At 37.8% G+C, this 16,119-nt stretch overlaps 2 protein-coding genes across 7 annotated transcripts in view; one reads left to right on the plus strand and one right to left on the minus strand.

Moving 5' to 3' along the window:
- The window catches only part of METTL24 (methyltransferase like 24), a 126,728-nt gene extending 116,685 nt beyond the window's left edge, over nucleotides 1-10,043 (plus strand). For 2 of the 3 annotated variants that reach the window (XM_055535212.1, XM_055535210.1), the window contains exon 5: nucleotides 3,940-5,873. In XM_055535212.1, the coding sequence (XP_055391187.1) occupies nucleotides 3,940-4,254 (315 nt within the window). In that variant the 3' untranslated portion in view covers nucleotides 4,255-5,873. Of the gene's footprint in view, nucleotides 1-3,939; nucleotides 5,874-9,316 lie in introns of those variants that run through there. The other variant, XM_055535211.1, reaches the window with a different exon arrangement.
- A 3,038-nt stretch (nucleotides 10,044-13,081) lies between these two features.
- The window catches only part of CDC40 (cell division cycle 40), a 48,772-nt gene continuing 45,734 nt past the window's right edge, over nucleotides 13,082-16,119 (minus strand). For all 4 annotated transcript variants that reach the window (XM_055535215.1, XM_055535213.1, XM_055535216.1 and 1 more), the window contains one exon: nucleotides 13,082-15,057. In XM_055535215.1, the coding sequence (XP_055391190.1) occupies nucleotides 14,880-15,057 (178 nt within the window). In that variant the 3' untranslated portion in view covers nucleotides 13,082-14,879. The remainder of the gene's footprint in view (nucleotides 15,058-16,119) is intronic.

Genomic DNA, 16,119 nt, shown 5'->3' on the forward strand with positions numbered 1-16,119 from the left:
GTAGGGTGTGTCTCTAATCCAGTATGATTGGTGTCCTTATAAAGGGGAAATTTGGACTATAGAAACAGGAGTAACATTGTGTAAGATGAAGACAGATCAGAGCCATGCAGAGGCCAAGGAATGCCAAAGATTTCCAGCAAACCACCAGAAGCTATGAGAGGGACATGAAACAAAGCATCCTCTATAGCTCTCAGAGGAACCAACACTGTTGGCCACCTTGATTTTGGACGTCTAGTCTATAGAACTCTGAGACAGTAAATTTCTGTTGTTGAAGTCACACAATCTGTGGCACTTTGTTATAGCAGATCTAGCAAGCTAATAGTTATGCCAATAAACTTTACCACCAACCCCCCTTTCCTCTCATCTTTGCAGTTCTGGGTGGATGAACACGGGATAAACTTGTACCCATGAAGAGGGAGCTGTCAGATAGCCTCACATCTTAATCCAGTTAAAATTAAAATTCTCATTTCCTCAAAAAGTTCTATTAAAGGTGATTTATTATATATTTCAGGCACAAAGGAAAGGAGGTAACTTTGATGGGACCTCTGAAGTTATGCTAAGTAGGCTGCTTCATCTACTTTCTTTGAGAATATGTCTGGTTATTCCAGAGTTTACAGAGAACTTACATTTAGTTGTTTTTTTCAAGAAACCTGATTTAACCTAACTGTATTAGGATTGGCACTTGATTATTCTGATATAATAATTTGCATGATTTTTAGTGCTATAATTGTTGAAAGCTGATATTAAAATGTTAAAAGTGGCATATCTTATTCAGAGATGTTTAGCACCTTATAATAACAATAATATTGGGTGCATTATGCAGTAATAATGGAAATTACACTTGCAAAATTGTTGTGGTAATATAACATTCTAAAAGGCAAGAAATAGAAAAAGCACCGTGGAAGAGAAGACCATGTTTTATTCATGGTTTTTTGGCTATCTGCGCTCCGAGGCTGGAAGATAGGAAAGAGCTGTGGCCTCCTCAGTGCTGTGTTCTCCCTGGGCTGCATGGTTGAGATCAACTTATATCATTTTGATGCTGCTGCTAAGTCACTTCAGTCATGTCCGACTCTGTGTGACCCCATAGACAGCAGCCCACCAGGCTCCCCTGTCCCTGGGATTCTCCAGGCCAGAATACTGGAGTGGGTTGCCATTTCCTTCTCCAATGCATGAAAAGTGAAAAGTGAAAGTGAAGTCACTCAGTCGTGTCTGACTCTTAGCGACCCCATGGACTGCAGCCTACCAGGCTCCTCCGTCCATGGGATTTTCCAGGCAAGAGTACTGGAGTGGGGTGCCATTGCCTTCTCCAGTCATTCTGATAGAAATGGAGAATTCTATCACTGGATTCAGAAGGGGGTGGGGAGTGTGGTCACATTTGAAATACTTTTTGTAAATGAAAATTGAATTTCTAAAGAAAGCATGCATTTACTCTGACTTAACCTAATTATTTTTTCCCAGTTGCTTATAACTTTTGATTAATAGCTTATGTTAGGTATGTTGGTGGCTTATTTAAAAAATATGTTTGGAAAGAATATGTTAGGCATATTCCCCTATAATTCACCAGTATAGTTTTTAGGTCAATTTTAGGCTGATTAACTTTATCCTGCCCCTTAAATACTTTAATTTTTATAGATCACATTCAATATATTCAAACTCAGAGATGAATCTATAAAGAAACCCAAGAAATTCTTCACTGTGTGAATTGACACAACAAATATTGGCTTTGAGTTTTGGATATTTTCTGTATAAATTAGAAAATTTTGTGAAGTTTTGATTTAATGTTTCTTTCAGCAGCTTACTTATCCTAATTCAGGAATATTCTGCTTAAAACTTCAAAGATTAAACAAAGCCAAGGGATGCACCAGGGCAGCAGAAATGACAAAAGAATGAATTAGCTCTGTTGTATCCAAGTCATGAGAATTATTCCAGCCTTGTGTATGTTCACATGGAACCTTTTCTAAAAGGTCAGTTCCTTTTAGAAAAGAAGATTGTTTTTGTTTTTTTTAAACTTTTTCTCTTTGATTTTAGAACCATTGAATTTAAGAAAAAAAGCTGGTTTATGGATATCTAGGCAACACACTCCAGTGTTCTTGCCTGGAGAATCCCAGGGACAGGGGAGCCTGGTGGGCTGCTGTCTATGGGGTCACACAGAGTCTGACATGACTGAAGCAACTTAGCAGCAGCAGCAGCCTTTTCCAAGGTCTCTTGATAGTCTTGGGGTTGTTACCCTCACTGTTTCCCTGGTGGACCAGGAGGTACTGTTCAAGGCAAGAGAGTGAAAGCCTTTCCTGACGGGTCTCAGGATGCAGGGCAAAGATCATTTTCTAAGAGCAGTTGTATCTAAACTCCATGTTAACTTCTCCAGTCAACTCTGAAATCACATAAGGAATTTTACCACTGGCAGCCTCATGTCTCAGCTGCAAATGAGAAACTTGTCAAATAGACATGCCCTGAGAGAAAGGAGAGGCTGGGGCAGGATTGGTCTTGGTTCTTGTCTATTCTTCTGAAAAGTCACTTTCAAGGCAGGACTTTGGGAACTTCAGTTGGCAGCTTCCCGAAGAGCTGTTTAGGGTTTGGTTGTCACCTCTTGGAACTATAGGCTTTGTTCTATTGCAGTGATTCCCTCCATCTTAATTATTCCAGTTTGTGTCTGAATGTGCCAGCCTTCTTCTGTGTGGTCAAATTATCCCCTTTACTCCCCCTTCCCCCATTTCTTGGTAGCAGAAAAGTCCTTTTTACCAAATCCTTGCCTACCTAGAGGGCTGTTTTGCTGAGATAATGTATGTGGGAAAGTGATTCTTTAAGCTGGAAAATGCTCTGCTTTCCAATGTAAAATGGTGATGCTAACAATACTTGGACTCAGTGACCCTTACTCCCTCTCCAATAGCACCTTAATTTCCAAACCAAAAGCCTTTTAGGAACTCTGATTTACCATTTTTCCTTTTGTGGTTTATGGGGATTCAATATCATGTCATGATTAAGAACATGGGCCATGTAAACAGACTCAATTCATGTTTCACCACTGTCTCTTCAACTGTGTGACCAAGGATGGGTTACTCTCTGAGCCTGATTTCCTCAGCTTTAAATAGGGATACACCCTTGCAGAATTATTGAGAGGAGTAAATGAATATTGCAAGGTGAAGCACTTAGCATAGTGCCAGGATATAGAAGCATTTGGTAAGTAATTAGCTTTCATTGCTTTCTGGAGGTGTCTGGTATTCTGTTATTCTAATGGATTTTGTGCAAAGCCAGCAGAAAGGAGATCCTTCTCATAACTTAATGGCAAACTCTCTCCCATTTTACTTTTCATCCTGTATTCCATCTCACCTGGAATGTGAACTTGTGTTCATTAAATGAACAGGGAATGGTTTTATTAATTTTTTCTTAGAATGCTATACTGATATATACTTTTTTAAAAAGTCACGGAATACTGTTAATACTTTTTTTTTTCCAAGTCGAGTATTCAGAGAGCTGAGAACTCTTCCTCTAGCTTTCAATCCTGATGAAATTGGTGGGGGAAAACGGGTTGTCAAGGTTTTTGAGGTGGTTTCTATAGGCAGTGGCCCTCTGCCAGTCCTTCTCTACAGGCCACCATTCTGCCAGGACTGAGTTCCCCTAAGCAGCATATTGGTTGCTGGGGAGAAACTGTGGACATGGAGATATACATGCTCCAGCATTTCCTTCTTGGACATCCATGCCCACTGGGCAGAGAGTAAGAGGGTCCATCATGATTTCTGGCTGGTATTTCATTATTTGTGTGTGGAGTGAGGTTAGAAAATCATGTCATAAGTGGCCATTTGAAAAAGACTTCTAACTCTAAAATTTGAAAACAATGTCTGCTCTTTTGGGAAGCAGCTATATAGTGATGCTCCTGATAGCAATGGTATTTTTAACAATGTTTACTGACTCTGCTAATCTCATTTCATCATTTTGTTACAGATTGATGTTCTCAAAGCAGATCTGGAAAGCGCAGAATGGAAGGTTTTGGAAAATCTTATTCTGGAAGATGTCCTCGAACAAATTGGACAGCTCATCTTTGAGATCCATCTCCACTGGCCCGGGTTTGAGGTCAGTGGCAGTGACAGCAGCATTGTGCGGTTCTGGTACAGCCTCCTCAAAGAGTTAGAACTACAGGGTTTCAGGCTTTTTCACAGCTACAAAGATTTATCTAAACCTCAGCTTTTCCTGAAAAAAGATATTTTCAATGCGAGTAGCTGTTATACTCTGGGTTGGGTGAATACAAGATGGAAATAGGACACAGGATCTCATCAAGAACTCAAGGAAATATTTGCAGCAGGGAACGTGTCCATGATTCTAGTTATTGGTTTACTTGTCTAGTCTCCCACTAGCCTGTGACTTGCTTGAGGCAGAGGTTGTGTTATTACCTTTGTAGTACATGTAGCTTGGCACATGGTATTGAAACAGTTAATACATGTTGAGGGGACAGACATAGGCGTCGACCTCCACCTGCCCAAACCCAGGCTTTTTGCCTATTTGCCTCCAACAGAGTGGAAATGCTTGTCTTTCCTCACCTCAACTTGGAAGATAATCCCCCATTTATCTCAGTTTTCCCTGAAATTAATTATGTATCTATAAACCATGAGTTCACCACCATGAAAAAGAAATTATATAACATTTCTATTTTTACTGGGTTGATGAGATCCTTAAATATGTAGCCTGCTGTTTAAAATAAGGCCTTTCATTTGGTATTCATTCACCTCTTTCAAGGATTTTCTTGTTCACTGTGTCAATAACATTCTTTACAGCCTTGTAGATTTCAATCATTCCTCCTCAACCTTTGCTGAGGTCATGCTGTGACTTTATAAGAACCACTGATTCTGGTTTCTATGAATGCAGACACACCAAATTCTGTAACTGAGTAAGAAAGACTAAACTATCATGTTCTTCAACTCAGGATTCTTTTTATGTTCAGCCTAAATCCCCTCTGTTCCCATGAAGCTAAATACAAAACAGATTTGAGTGTCTTCAAACCTGATTTCTCAACTACAGACTTGCCTATGGTGTTAGTTTTTTCTTTAATACATTATCTCCAGAATTAAATGAGATTTTCCTTTCTGCCAATTGACATTCATTGTAAGCCTGTGGCCTGAGGGTCAGATGCTCTCTTTTTCCTGGGACAGATACAGTGTGGTAATACCAAACACACTGTATATATTTTATATATTTTTAAAAATTAAGCAGAGAATTCATATTCTCAATAGTTTGAATGATCTCCAACTTTTCTGTCTATAGGAATTAGACATTTACTTCTATAAATGATTTTCAAAAATCCTATTTCAAATAAATTAATTAAATAGTATAAAAATAAATTATTACCTTTGATATATTAAATACATCTTCTGGCATTTTCTATATCCCAAGAGAACAGTAATACATACACTGTTTAAGAAATTTGAGGAGAGCATAGAGTACTGATTACTGCTAGACCTTAATTCCTTATCCCCATTGTTTTACCTCCTTCTACTCTAAACATTCCCTGGGTTGGCTTTTTTGCTTTTTGCAGTGGTTTGAAAATATCATTCCTCAGGTGAGAAGCCAAATATAATACAGTTATATCATCTTACTAACTTGACTTCAAAAGGGAATAAGACTTTCTGAATTAGTAGTGATGATTTTTTTAAAATATAAATGAGGTTTTTTAAATTACAACTTTACAGGACACTAACAAAAGTCATTGATGTGAGAGGGCCAGCTTGAATAAGTTAGCAGTTTAGTTGCTTTCAATGTCCCTAGGTATTTCAAAAGTACAAAAAGTCCATAAAACTCTAAAGTGGTTTATCTTGTTAGTTTGCATGGTATAGCCTCCAAAACAAAGTTAACTTTAGTCCTAATCCTGTTTGGATTATATCATAAATTACCTTTCATTTTTAATAAAAATTTTATATATTAAACACAGTAGATCTTTTTTATTTAAACCTTTTAACCCTTCTTGTACACCAAGGTATGAAGTATACTGCTTCCCTGGTGGCTCAGCTGGTAAAGAAATCTGCCTGCAATGCAGGAGATCCAAGTTTGATCCCTGGCTCGGGAAGATTCCCTGGAGAAGGGAATGGCTACCCACTCCAGTATTCCTGCTTGGAGAATTCTATGGACAGAGGAGCCTGGCAGGCTACCGTCCATGGGGTCATGAAGAGTCAGGCCTGACTGAAGCAACTAAGCACATGAAGTATACTAAGTGTCTAGTATGATTAGGTTTTAGATGTATTCATACTCATACCAAGGTTCCTAATTCATGGTCTTGAAGAGTAAGAACATTACTGAAAGCTCCCTTTGTACAGCTTAAGTTACCACTTATTCCAGATTGGTGGTACAGAACATTGACTTCATCACACTATATCTATCTATATATGTATCTGAAGCAAGAATGGGTGTACTGTTGAGAAAAAAATTAAGACAAACTCAAAATAAATCACAAACACACCCACCCACACCTACCTACTTAGGCAGCCTGTTTAATAGTTATTTGTTCTTATTTTATGCTTTTTTCTACGACTGTCCTTCATTCCCTTCATAGATAGTTTGAAATTTGTGATGAATATTCTGACTGTTGCTATGGTTTCCTTGCCTCTAGAATTATTATGCTTATTGTGTGGGCCAGGGTTTTTTAACCTGAGTGTTATTTCCATTTGGGTTGGATAATTCTTTGTTGGGTGAGGGAAGGAGGGCCATTCTGTGCATTGTAGGCTGTTGGGCAGCATCCCTGGCCCTCACCCTGGAGGCCAGGGCCACCACAAAAACGAGACAAACAAAATGCAAAAAACAAACAAGCAGAATCAAGAGCTGCTATTTTCTGAGAGCTTACTATGTGCCTAATACTGTGCATAGATTATTCCTAATCCTCCAAACAACAGTATAAGGAAGTGCAGTTTTTCCAATTACACAGGTAAGGAAACTCAGAGGTTAAGTAGCTTATTTAGGTTATTCTAATGGTGGAGCAGTTCACATCTCAGCCTGTCAGATCCCAAAGCCCATGCAGATCCCTCCACAGGGCTGCTTCAATAGCATTTGACAAATGCAAGGACACATTTTTGCCTCCTGGTTAGTAAATGGGAAGAAAAGTCTACTAATATACCAGGACCAGACCTGCAGATCTGTTAGAGTGGGGATCATTTTTGTAGCAGGCAGGTTTAAACAATCTATTCAATTAAAATATGTCCACCAAATGGAAGCTTACTGAAAAACATGGGGTCCCAAAAGCTTCTCTGACAATATATTCAGGTTGCCAAAAAGATCTTGCAAGGCTTGGAAGTGACTCTTGGCCCTGGCTGGTCCCACATGGCTCCTGGATTTCAAGAAGGGCCCAGTCACTTGGAAGTATAGCTTGCATTTCCTTTGTTTCAAATTTGCCTTTGATGTTCAGATATATGAACTCAGATGTGAATATCTGTGACACACATCTCTTAATTAACTCCTACCAGAGTTAATAAATGAATCTGAAAATACAAATTTAATAATGCTCTTATCAAATGATTCTGTTTTAGACGAAAGACATATGAGGATGTAAGAGAGTCAGAGGTCAACCTTTAGGCACAAAGTCTATGTCACAATCTGAGATTAAAGTCAAAGAAAAACAATTTTCTCATTCTCCTTTTTCTTAGAATGATTGTATTTTATGTAGTTATAATAGGTTATCAGTAAATATCTGTTAACTATTTGACATGTTCAAATAAAGGGAGCCAGGAAGACGTAAACAAACATGTTAGACTAAAGGTCCACTAGTCTTTGCATCAGGCTAGAACAAAAGCAAATTTATGAATTTACAGTGTTTAGTTCAAATCAGTTATTCATGTAAGCATTTCTGCTTTGGCTATAAGATTGTATTTATTATATAGTAAATACCATGCAAGAACATGTTTGGATTTTGTAAAGCTTGAATTAATACCAGGGAACCAGCCTCATCATATTTCTCCAGATGAAAAATGAAAGCCTCATTGAAACAGATAATTCTATTGCTACTTGACCATACAATGGTACCTACAAGCTCAATTATGTAATACAATTCTCTTCTTTTAGTGATAAGTTTATGTTTGCCTTTAAGCAATAACATAATTCTTTTTTGTACCAGCCATTGCTGGTTCTTTGTGAATTCAGTACATTTAATTATATGCTAAAATATGTTCCTGTTTCTCACATTTAAAAAGGTATTTGAACTTACCACATTAAATTGTAATCCAAAGATTCGATATATTCTTAAACTGCCTAAATTTAGAAATTATAGAAATTATTTTATTGTATTTCTGTCCTTAAGTAAATCAAGTAAGCTAAATATTGTCACACTTTATGTTAAGCACAATACAGGGAAATATGAGTTCTCAACAAATACCTGTTAAAACTAACACTGTGTTAAACTAGCAGCTTCATATTCTCATAAAATATTTTAAGTTTTTCTTAGTGATAGCTTTTGTGAAATAAGATTGTCTGAAATAGTAAGGGATTTTTTTTCCCTGCTAAGTTTAAATTCTAATCCAGACTATTTTAATAGAGAAGCTTAGTATGTATATGCTGCTGCTGCTGCTGCTAAGTCGCTTCAGTCGTGTCTGACTCTGTGCGACCCCATAGATGGCAGCCCACCAGGCTCCCCCGTCCCTGGGATTCTCCAGGCAAGAACACTGGAGTGGGTTGCCATTTCCTTCTCGACAGATATGCAATTAATATGTATCAAGGAGCTAGGTTGGTCAAAGACTGTGGTCCTGAGTCCCCTAGTGGTTCTCTTCCACTGCAGCTCCTCCCACAAGACCCTTAGACTGCCCCAAGATCAAGCAATTAATGCACAGCACAATAGGCAGTCTCCAGCACCCTGCCCCCTTCCTGTATTTAGCTTCTATTCTGCTTTATGTCCTACGTTTCTGGTCATTAGATATTCTGACATCACCCCTGCTGCTGCTGCCGCTAAGTCGCATCCGATTCTGTGCGACCCCATAGACGGCAGCCCTCTAGGCTCCCCCGTCCCTGGGATTCTCCAGGCAAGAACACTGGAGTGGGTTGCCATTTCCTTCTCCAATGCATGAAAGTGAAAAGAAAGTGAAGTCGCTCAGTCGTCCGACTCTTCGCGACTCCACGGGATGCATGCAGCCTACCGGGCTCCTCTGTCCATGGGATTTTTCAGGCAAGAGTACTGGAGTGGGGTGCCATTGCCTTCTCCTAGGTGGGTATATATCATATAATATCCAAAAGTCTAAGTGAGTTCTATAACATTAGTGAGAAACCACAATTTTGTATCAATAAAAATAAGCTATCTGTACAAGAAAATATTATTTTTCAAGGATTGATGTCAAATCAAACATTGTTTCCTCAGGGACCCCCCCTTATTGAAGGCCCCCAGTTATGTTTCCCTACAATGTCTTCTGGGCTTCCCTGATGGCTCAGCAGTAAAGAAGCCGCCTACAGCCTGCAACGCAGGAGACATGGTTTCAAACCCTGGGTCAGGAAGATCTGGAGAAGGAAATGGCAACGCACGCCAGTATTCTTGCCTGGGAAATCCCACGGACAGAGGAGCTTGGCAAGCTACAATCCACTGGGTCTCAACAGCTGCACACGACTGAGCGGCTAAACCACTACCATCACCACAGTGTCTTCTGTGCTCCCCAGCTTCACACTCCGTTTACTTTCATGGGTCTGCTTATGTGATGACTTTCCCTCCATGAGGGTAGGAGTCATGTCTGTATCCCCAGGGCCTACCATGGGACCTGCTAGGTCAAATGTGCTCCATAAATATTGTTGAATATGAATATAAAAAAAGCTATTTCACATAGGATTTTTTCAGTGAGATTATTTCATCATTATCTGTCATTGACTTTTTTTCTGATATTAAACATATCTTTGGAATTTAGATGAATCAGTCTCTCTCATTTTGGTTAATTTAAGGCACAAGTCCTTTTCTTGACATGGTTGTTTATTACACTACTTGGAGTAGTCCTCATTCCTGATTAAAGATGCTAACCTGAAGATCTTTCTTGACCTTGGGGACTTGAGAGCTATGTAATAATTGAATCAAATAAATACGATAATAATTAAAGGCTCAAGTATTGTTAGAAGTTATCCTAGGATACTAAACCTCAGTCTTCTTTTCTCATTCCTCATTCTTTTTTTTTTTTTTTTAAACAGAGAACAACTTTTTAGAGTCACTGTGTTAGATCACAACTCACAGTACCATGGAGAATATTTTTCAGTTTATGAGAGAAAGAAAGTATGATGATGTAAGGCTACTTCTGTCAAGGCAGGGGCAGGCATTCCTATAAAAGTGATTAAAACCACAGTGGTTTTTTAGGACAAAAAATATTAAGATAGTTTTTCAAAGAGTAAAAAGGAGAGAGAGCATATTATGTTCTCTAGGCTATTTGACTGAAGTCAGAAAAGTCCTTCCCAGCACAGTTACCATTTGGTCTAACTCTAGTGGAACAGGCTGTTAGAATGCCTTTTAGTTACAGGTTCTGTTTTACCAAAGGATGAAATAAACACAGTCTATTAACTACCTCAGAGAAAGCAAGCTGGAAGCCACAAAAATCACGACACAAATATGACAATTTTAAAATACACAATTAAGTGGAAGTATGTAGAGGAGACAGGATAGCGGGATGAAGGGAGAAAGATTCTGACACTGCTGCTAACTAGCTGTGTGATACCAAGCAATTCATCACCCTTATTGGCCTATTTTCTTATCTTAGGTTGGAATATTTGATTTCTAAGGTTTCTTCTAGTTTAAGAATCTCATTATTCTAAGATTTTTGTGATTAGAGAAGGCTTAGAGGGTGGTTAGGTAATTTCTTGATTTGTGTACTATAAAAGGGAAGTCTTAGGATAAATTCAAGAGAAACCAAATGATATGTTTATTCACAAGAAAAGGCCTAGATTAAAGATGAATCTGTTATGATGGCTCTCCAGTCAACAAGTGAAGTACCCTTAGGTAAAGTACCTTTTTAGGCAACACACTTAAGCTCCCAAGATTCTAAAAACCAGAATGTTTCAGACTGCACTTGCTTATACTTGTTTTTAGAATGTTCTAACAAAAAAGTGGCAATATTCAAAGATACTAGATTAAGGATGTATTTTCATGGTGATCTTTGTTTATGTATATGTGTGAATATATATGTATGCATGTGTGTAGACACACACACACACACACGTTTCTGTATGTATATGAATGCCCAAGAAAGAAAAACCTTCAGACACAAAAGGTTCAGAGGGACCCTAGAACCTGAGAGGTAGCAGGAACCTACACTGCAGTGGTCTTAAGAGTTCAGTATAACAGTTAAGGGGCCACGGGCCTAGAGCATTAGAGATAAGGCTTGTTGTTTGGCGGGACAGGATTGGAGCTGATAACCTGTAGCAGTGGGACCTTTGGAGGGTGACAATCTCAATGGAAGAGGGTTCTAATAAAGGACCTCTATCCCCCTTCTTGCAAGCACAAGGAAGTCTACCCTTCCTGTAGCTCTGTAGAAAATCAAAGTTTGTTCTAAGAATTTGAAACCTTCAGTCTAAGAAATTGAATTTATAATCACATGGTTTGGAAATCCATAAGCTGAAATATTTAGATAAAAAACTGGTTCTAGGGGGTGCTACCTCAGAGCAATCTTTTGCTAGGTCATTCACTTACCCAATGATCAAGTAAATGTTTGATAATATGAATTTTGAGCCAAGTGCTATGATGGAATCTTCTTTCCATTGGCTCCTCTCTTCTTCTTAGGTCCCCTTAGTATTTGCCTTGTTTATACTGTATTTCATCAGTAATTTTATGATCCATTAAGAAAGAATGCTGCCAATTAAATTATGACACATCACTGATTTTAAGATATAGTTCTATTTCAAAGATGACAAAAATGAGAAAAACATGCATTGTTGATGAAAAATGGCATCAGGTTTCCCTAGGTCTCTTTGAGACCCAAAGTTAATACTGCTGATGGATATTTTGACCTGGATGGCACTTCACACTTCCCTCTCCATACCTGAATTCATTATGGTTCCCTAATCATCCACTACTTTCTTCTGAATTCTGTATCTCAGTAAGGGGCACCATCTCCAGGTAGTTCTTAGTCCACATTCTGAGAAACAGTATTTTTTAAGTAGAGTCTCTATAATTGTTGCTGGTGTTACAATTCTTACAGCTACCATAGGGTTTGTTATTTCACTGTCCATGTTTTCTTCCAGGTAATTAATAGCTAAGAACATCAACCAGCCTCACAGAGCATCCTCAAAAATCACTCTATACTTTCATCCTTAGAGAAATGTCTGTTTGATACTACTCCATGTTCCTTATCTTAAAACTGGCTTCTTATTAAGGACAAAATATTCCCAGCTTGTGCTTCACTATGTAAATATTCATTAAATTTTCTACCAAAGCATCATTACTATCCTTAACTTTTAGGAAGGAAATCTGTCCTGGGTGTGACAAAAGGGTTGCAGTGAGGAAAACGAGCCAGATGGTAATCACTTATTTCCAGTCACAATATGATCTTGAACTTTTTAATGCTGGAAAAGAACCCCACACATTTGTGTACTCTAAAATAGGTGCAATCAAGACTCAGTGGCGCCAACTGAATAAATATGGACTGTGTTAAAACTTACTCTGTGTGCTCTGAGGGCATTGTCTTGTATTTTTGTCATTTATTTAGGATAAGCCCATTAATATACTATACTCACCTTTAAAGCATCATTTCTCCCCAGAAAAATCAAAGTGGAAGTGAAAGTCGCTCGGTCGTGTCCAACTCTTTGTGACCCCAAGGAGCCCATGGAATTCTCTAGGCCAGAATACTGGAGTGGGTAGCCTTTCCCTTCTCCAGGGGATCTTTGCAACCCAGGGATCAAACCCAGGTCTCCCACATTGCAGGCGAATTCTTACCAGCTGAGCCACCAGGGAAGCCCAAGAATACTAGAGTGGGTAGCCTTCTTTCTCCAGCGGATCTTCCCAACCCAGGAATTAAACCAGGGTCTCCTGCATTGCAGGCAGATTCTTTACCAACTGAGCTATCAGGGAAGCCCAGAAAAATGACCCATTTAAAATCTGCAAATGGTTTAATCTGGTGTCTCAGAGTTGAGACTCAAAAGGAGACTAAGAACAAAAATGTTGATAACACTTTCTAAAAAAATGCTTTATTTAAAAATACCATCTTTTTTAAAAAAGAGACAACTTTTATATACAGTTCCTTAGTTTAGAAACAGTTAAAAACACAATAAAATAAACCCAGATTTAGAAGTTATGATTTGTAAAATACATAATACTGGTCCTGAACAAGACAGTTCAAATGTATGATTAATTCTTCGTCCCATCACATTTCAGTAATTCACATTTGTTAAAACCAGTGGTTGGGACTACAGAAAAGCTCCTGATTGAATTTTTTTCCTCTTCAGGAAATGGCAGCCACCCTTCCCAGCAGATCAAGAAGTAGAATGGCAGCAGCAAGGCAGTGTATTATTTCTTTGAGTGCTGTGTCCAAAATACATCTCTACAGCCTTTATTCTCTTTTTAAATTTTATTTGAAATTTATATGTGGCTATACCACCTGGTCATCTATACCCGGTCTTTTTAAATTTTAATGTTTAAAAATGGAAGTTCGAAGGGCACGGAGTATAAATTGCTCTTGATAGCACAGGACTCAGGGCTAATGAGTCCTAGGATATCAACACTCAACAAGATTCTGGTCTCCAAGTCAGCAGTCTGAGCAGCTATGAGCCAATCTTCTATCACGTGGCACTGAAATATTTCACACTACATTCAAATATCTGACATAGATTTGTAAAAAAGAAAAAAGAAAGGAGAAATGGCTTGTCAAACTAAAGTGCTATTAGCTACTATATTTAAGAAGCTATCTTGATTTCACAATCTGAAGTTAAAAAAAAAATCTTTTTCAAACCAATCACAGTCCTTGCTTCTCAAATTAGGAACCCATCTTCCCAGAGTGTCAATTTTACCCAAAGATTTGGAAAGAAGTTTAACATTTTTCTAATCTTAAAAAGTTCTATTGAATATATTCATAAGCAAAATCAGATTAGTTTTCAAGATAAAACATACAGCTTCAAAGAAATTACAGGCTGACATTTTGAACTATGTTCTCACACTCAATCTCCTATGAGGAGTATTTCAATAGTAACTTCTGTGAAACAGTGACCTAGGAGACCCTGATTTCTGAAAGTGTAGCCAGGTCCTTACTGGACAGTAAATACAAATACAATTCAAAGTCTTGATTCATTGTCTGGAGTTCCATTTTCAAAAATAATGTGATTCTCTGATTATATATAGTCCTGTCTATACTGATCAAGAAGAAAGCCAAGGAAAGAACTCTGGACTGATTTTTATTTTACACTGTTTAACAATTAGAGAAATGCTGCAGTCAGAGAAGATTGCTGGCTTACAACTAAGCAGACACAACATAAGTAATAAAAAAATAATGGAACTCCTGAATCCAAAAGATTAGAACTGACCCATGGGAAATAATGGGAACAGTAATTGTGGGTGGTTTCTATCCTTCTTTCAGATTCACATTAAATCATATCATCCCTCCTCTTTCCTTTCTGTTGAAGAGGTAATCCATTAGGGATTCCTTCTCAGCTCCTAAAAGATCCTTTTAGTACATCATGGGGGTAAACCCAAACCGCCTGCCAGCAATAACCACCTGTCAAATGTAAAGTCAATGGTCATTCTCTGTATAAATAACATCTATAAAGAACAAAATGAAGTTGCTAATGAAATTATATGAGACAAATTTACAAAGTTTTTTTTTTTAACAATGGTTCAACTTCACAAGACCATGTAAGAAAATCATAACCTGTAAATCAAGTTGTCATCCAACACCTTTAATAATTAAATATAGTTAAATATGATATTGGATCAAAAATGATCCTAGATAGTTTAAGGATTAATCCCATTAATCCCACAATTTAATGAGACCATCCCAACCACAAGTTATGACTTTAGATGTTTCATGAGGATGCCACACTGCACCTATACACACTTTATCGTGAGCTTTAAATCTACTGTAGAGTTTTGTGGTCTTCCAGTCCCAGATGTTTAACTTTCCATTTCCATCTCCTGAAATCACATAGCTGTAATGAGAAGAAAAATAAATTCAAATAATTTAAGCACCTTAAAATGGTAAACAAGATGAGGAACAGAGAAAGAGTTTATATTTCTTACTTTAACATAAAAAAAAATCAATGTGACTGTATAATACTTGAATAATAAGGTAGTGTATAAAGCAGCCTATAATTTAATCTTCTATCAAAAAACCTCCCCATTGAGTGACCAGTCTAAGAGAGAAAAATTACTTTCAACTTGGAAAAGTGGGAGACCCATGGGCCACAGTGAATGCAGTATCACAATCACTCTCTAAGACAGTCAGAAACAGTGTAAGGGGGTCAATTTCACACACATGTAGACCATGCACACACATGTAGACCACGCACACACATGTAGACCAAGCACACACATGTAGACCATGTAAACACATGTAGACTCATTCAACTATCATCTTTGTAATTATTTTTGGCTCCAAAAGCTTCTGAATATGTCCAATACTCATTCAAAGGTAGGAGTCTAAGTGCCAATTACCAGGCTAAACATACAAGGTTACAGGAATTTATGAATTAGTGACATCCATATATTTTAGCTAACAACAGTGGAATGAATACAGAGTTTCACTCATAGAAAGGCTCTAGGCTTCAAAAATCTAGTGTGACTGAGAGACATTCAGAGCCTGGATTTGAGGTTTTAGCACAGAAAAGCTGTAGTGGAGTTGTTAACTTCAACCCCACAATACAGGATTAATTCCTCTGGGGCTCATTGAATCATAGCAATATAGTGATTATAGTCCTCTCAGCCTTGCTTAGAAAAGTAGAAAGAAAGAAAGATATTGCCTATATGGAGAGGGACTCATTATGTGCTTAAAGGGCACAGAACTAACAATGTAGAGAGATATACTGAAGAACTTAAAAAAAAAAAAGCACCAAATATAACTGTCTTAATTTGTTCTTGTCTTTTATCTGGCATTTAGACAATCTGAACAATTCTCATACAATTACATATATAAATGTGATTTGTACAGTGTTGCTATTTGTATAATAGTAGTTTATATCATCATATATGAATACGGGAATAAATGAGAAAGT

The sequence above is a fragment of the Bubalus kerabau genome, chromosome 9, assembly GCF_029407905.1.
Source record: "Bubalus kerabau isolate K-KA32 ecotype Philippines breed swamp buffalo chromosome 9, PCC_UOA_SB_1v2, whole genome shotgun sequence".
In the NCBI taxonomy this organism is placed as follows: Eukaryota; Metazoa; Chordata; class Mammalia; order Artiodactyla; family Bovidae; genus Bubalus; species Bubalus kerabau.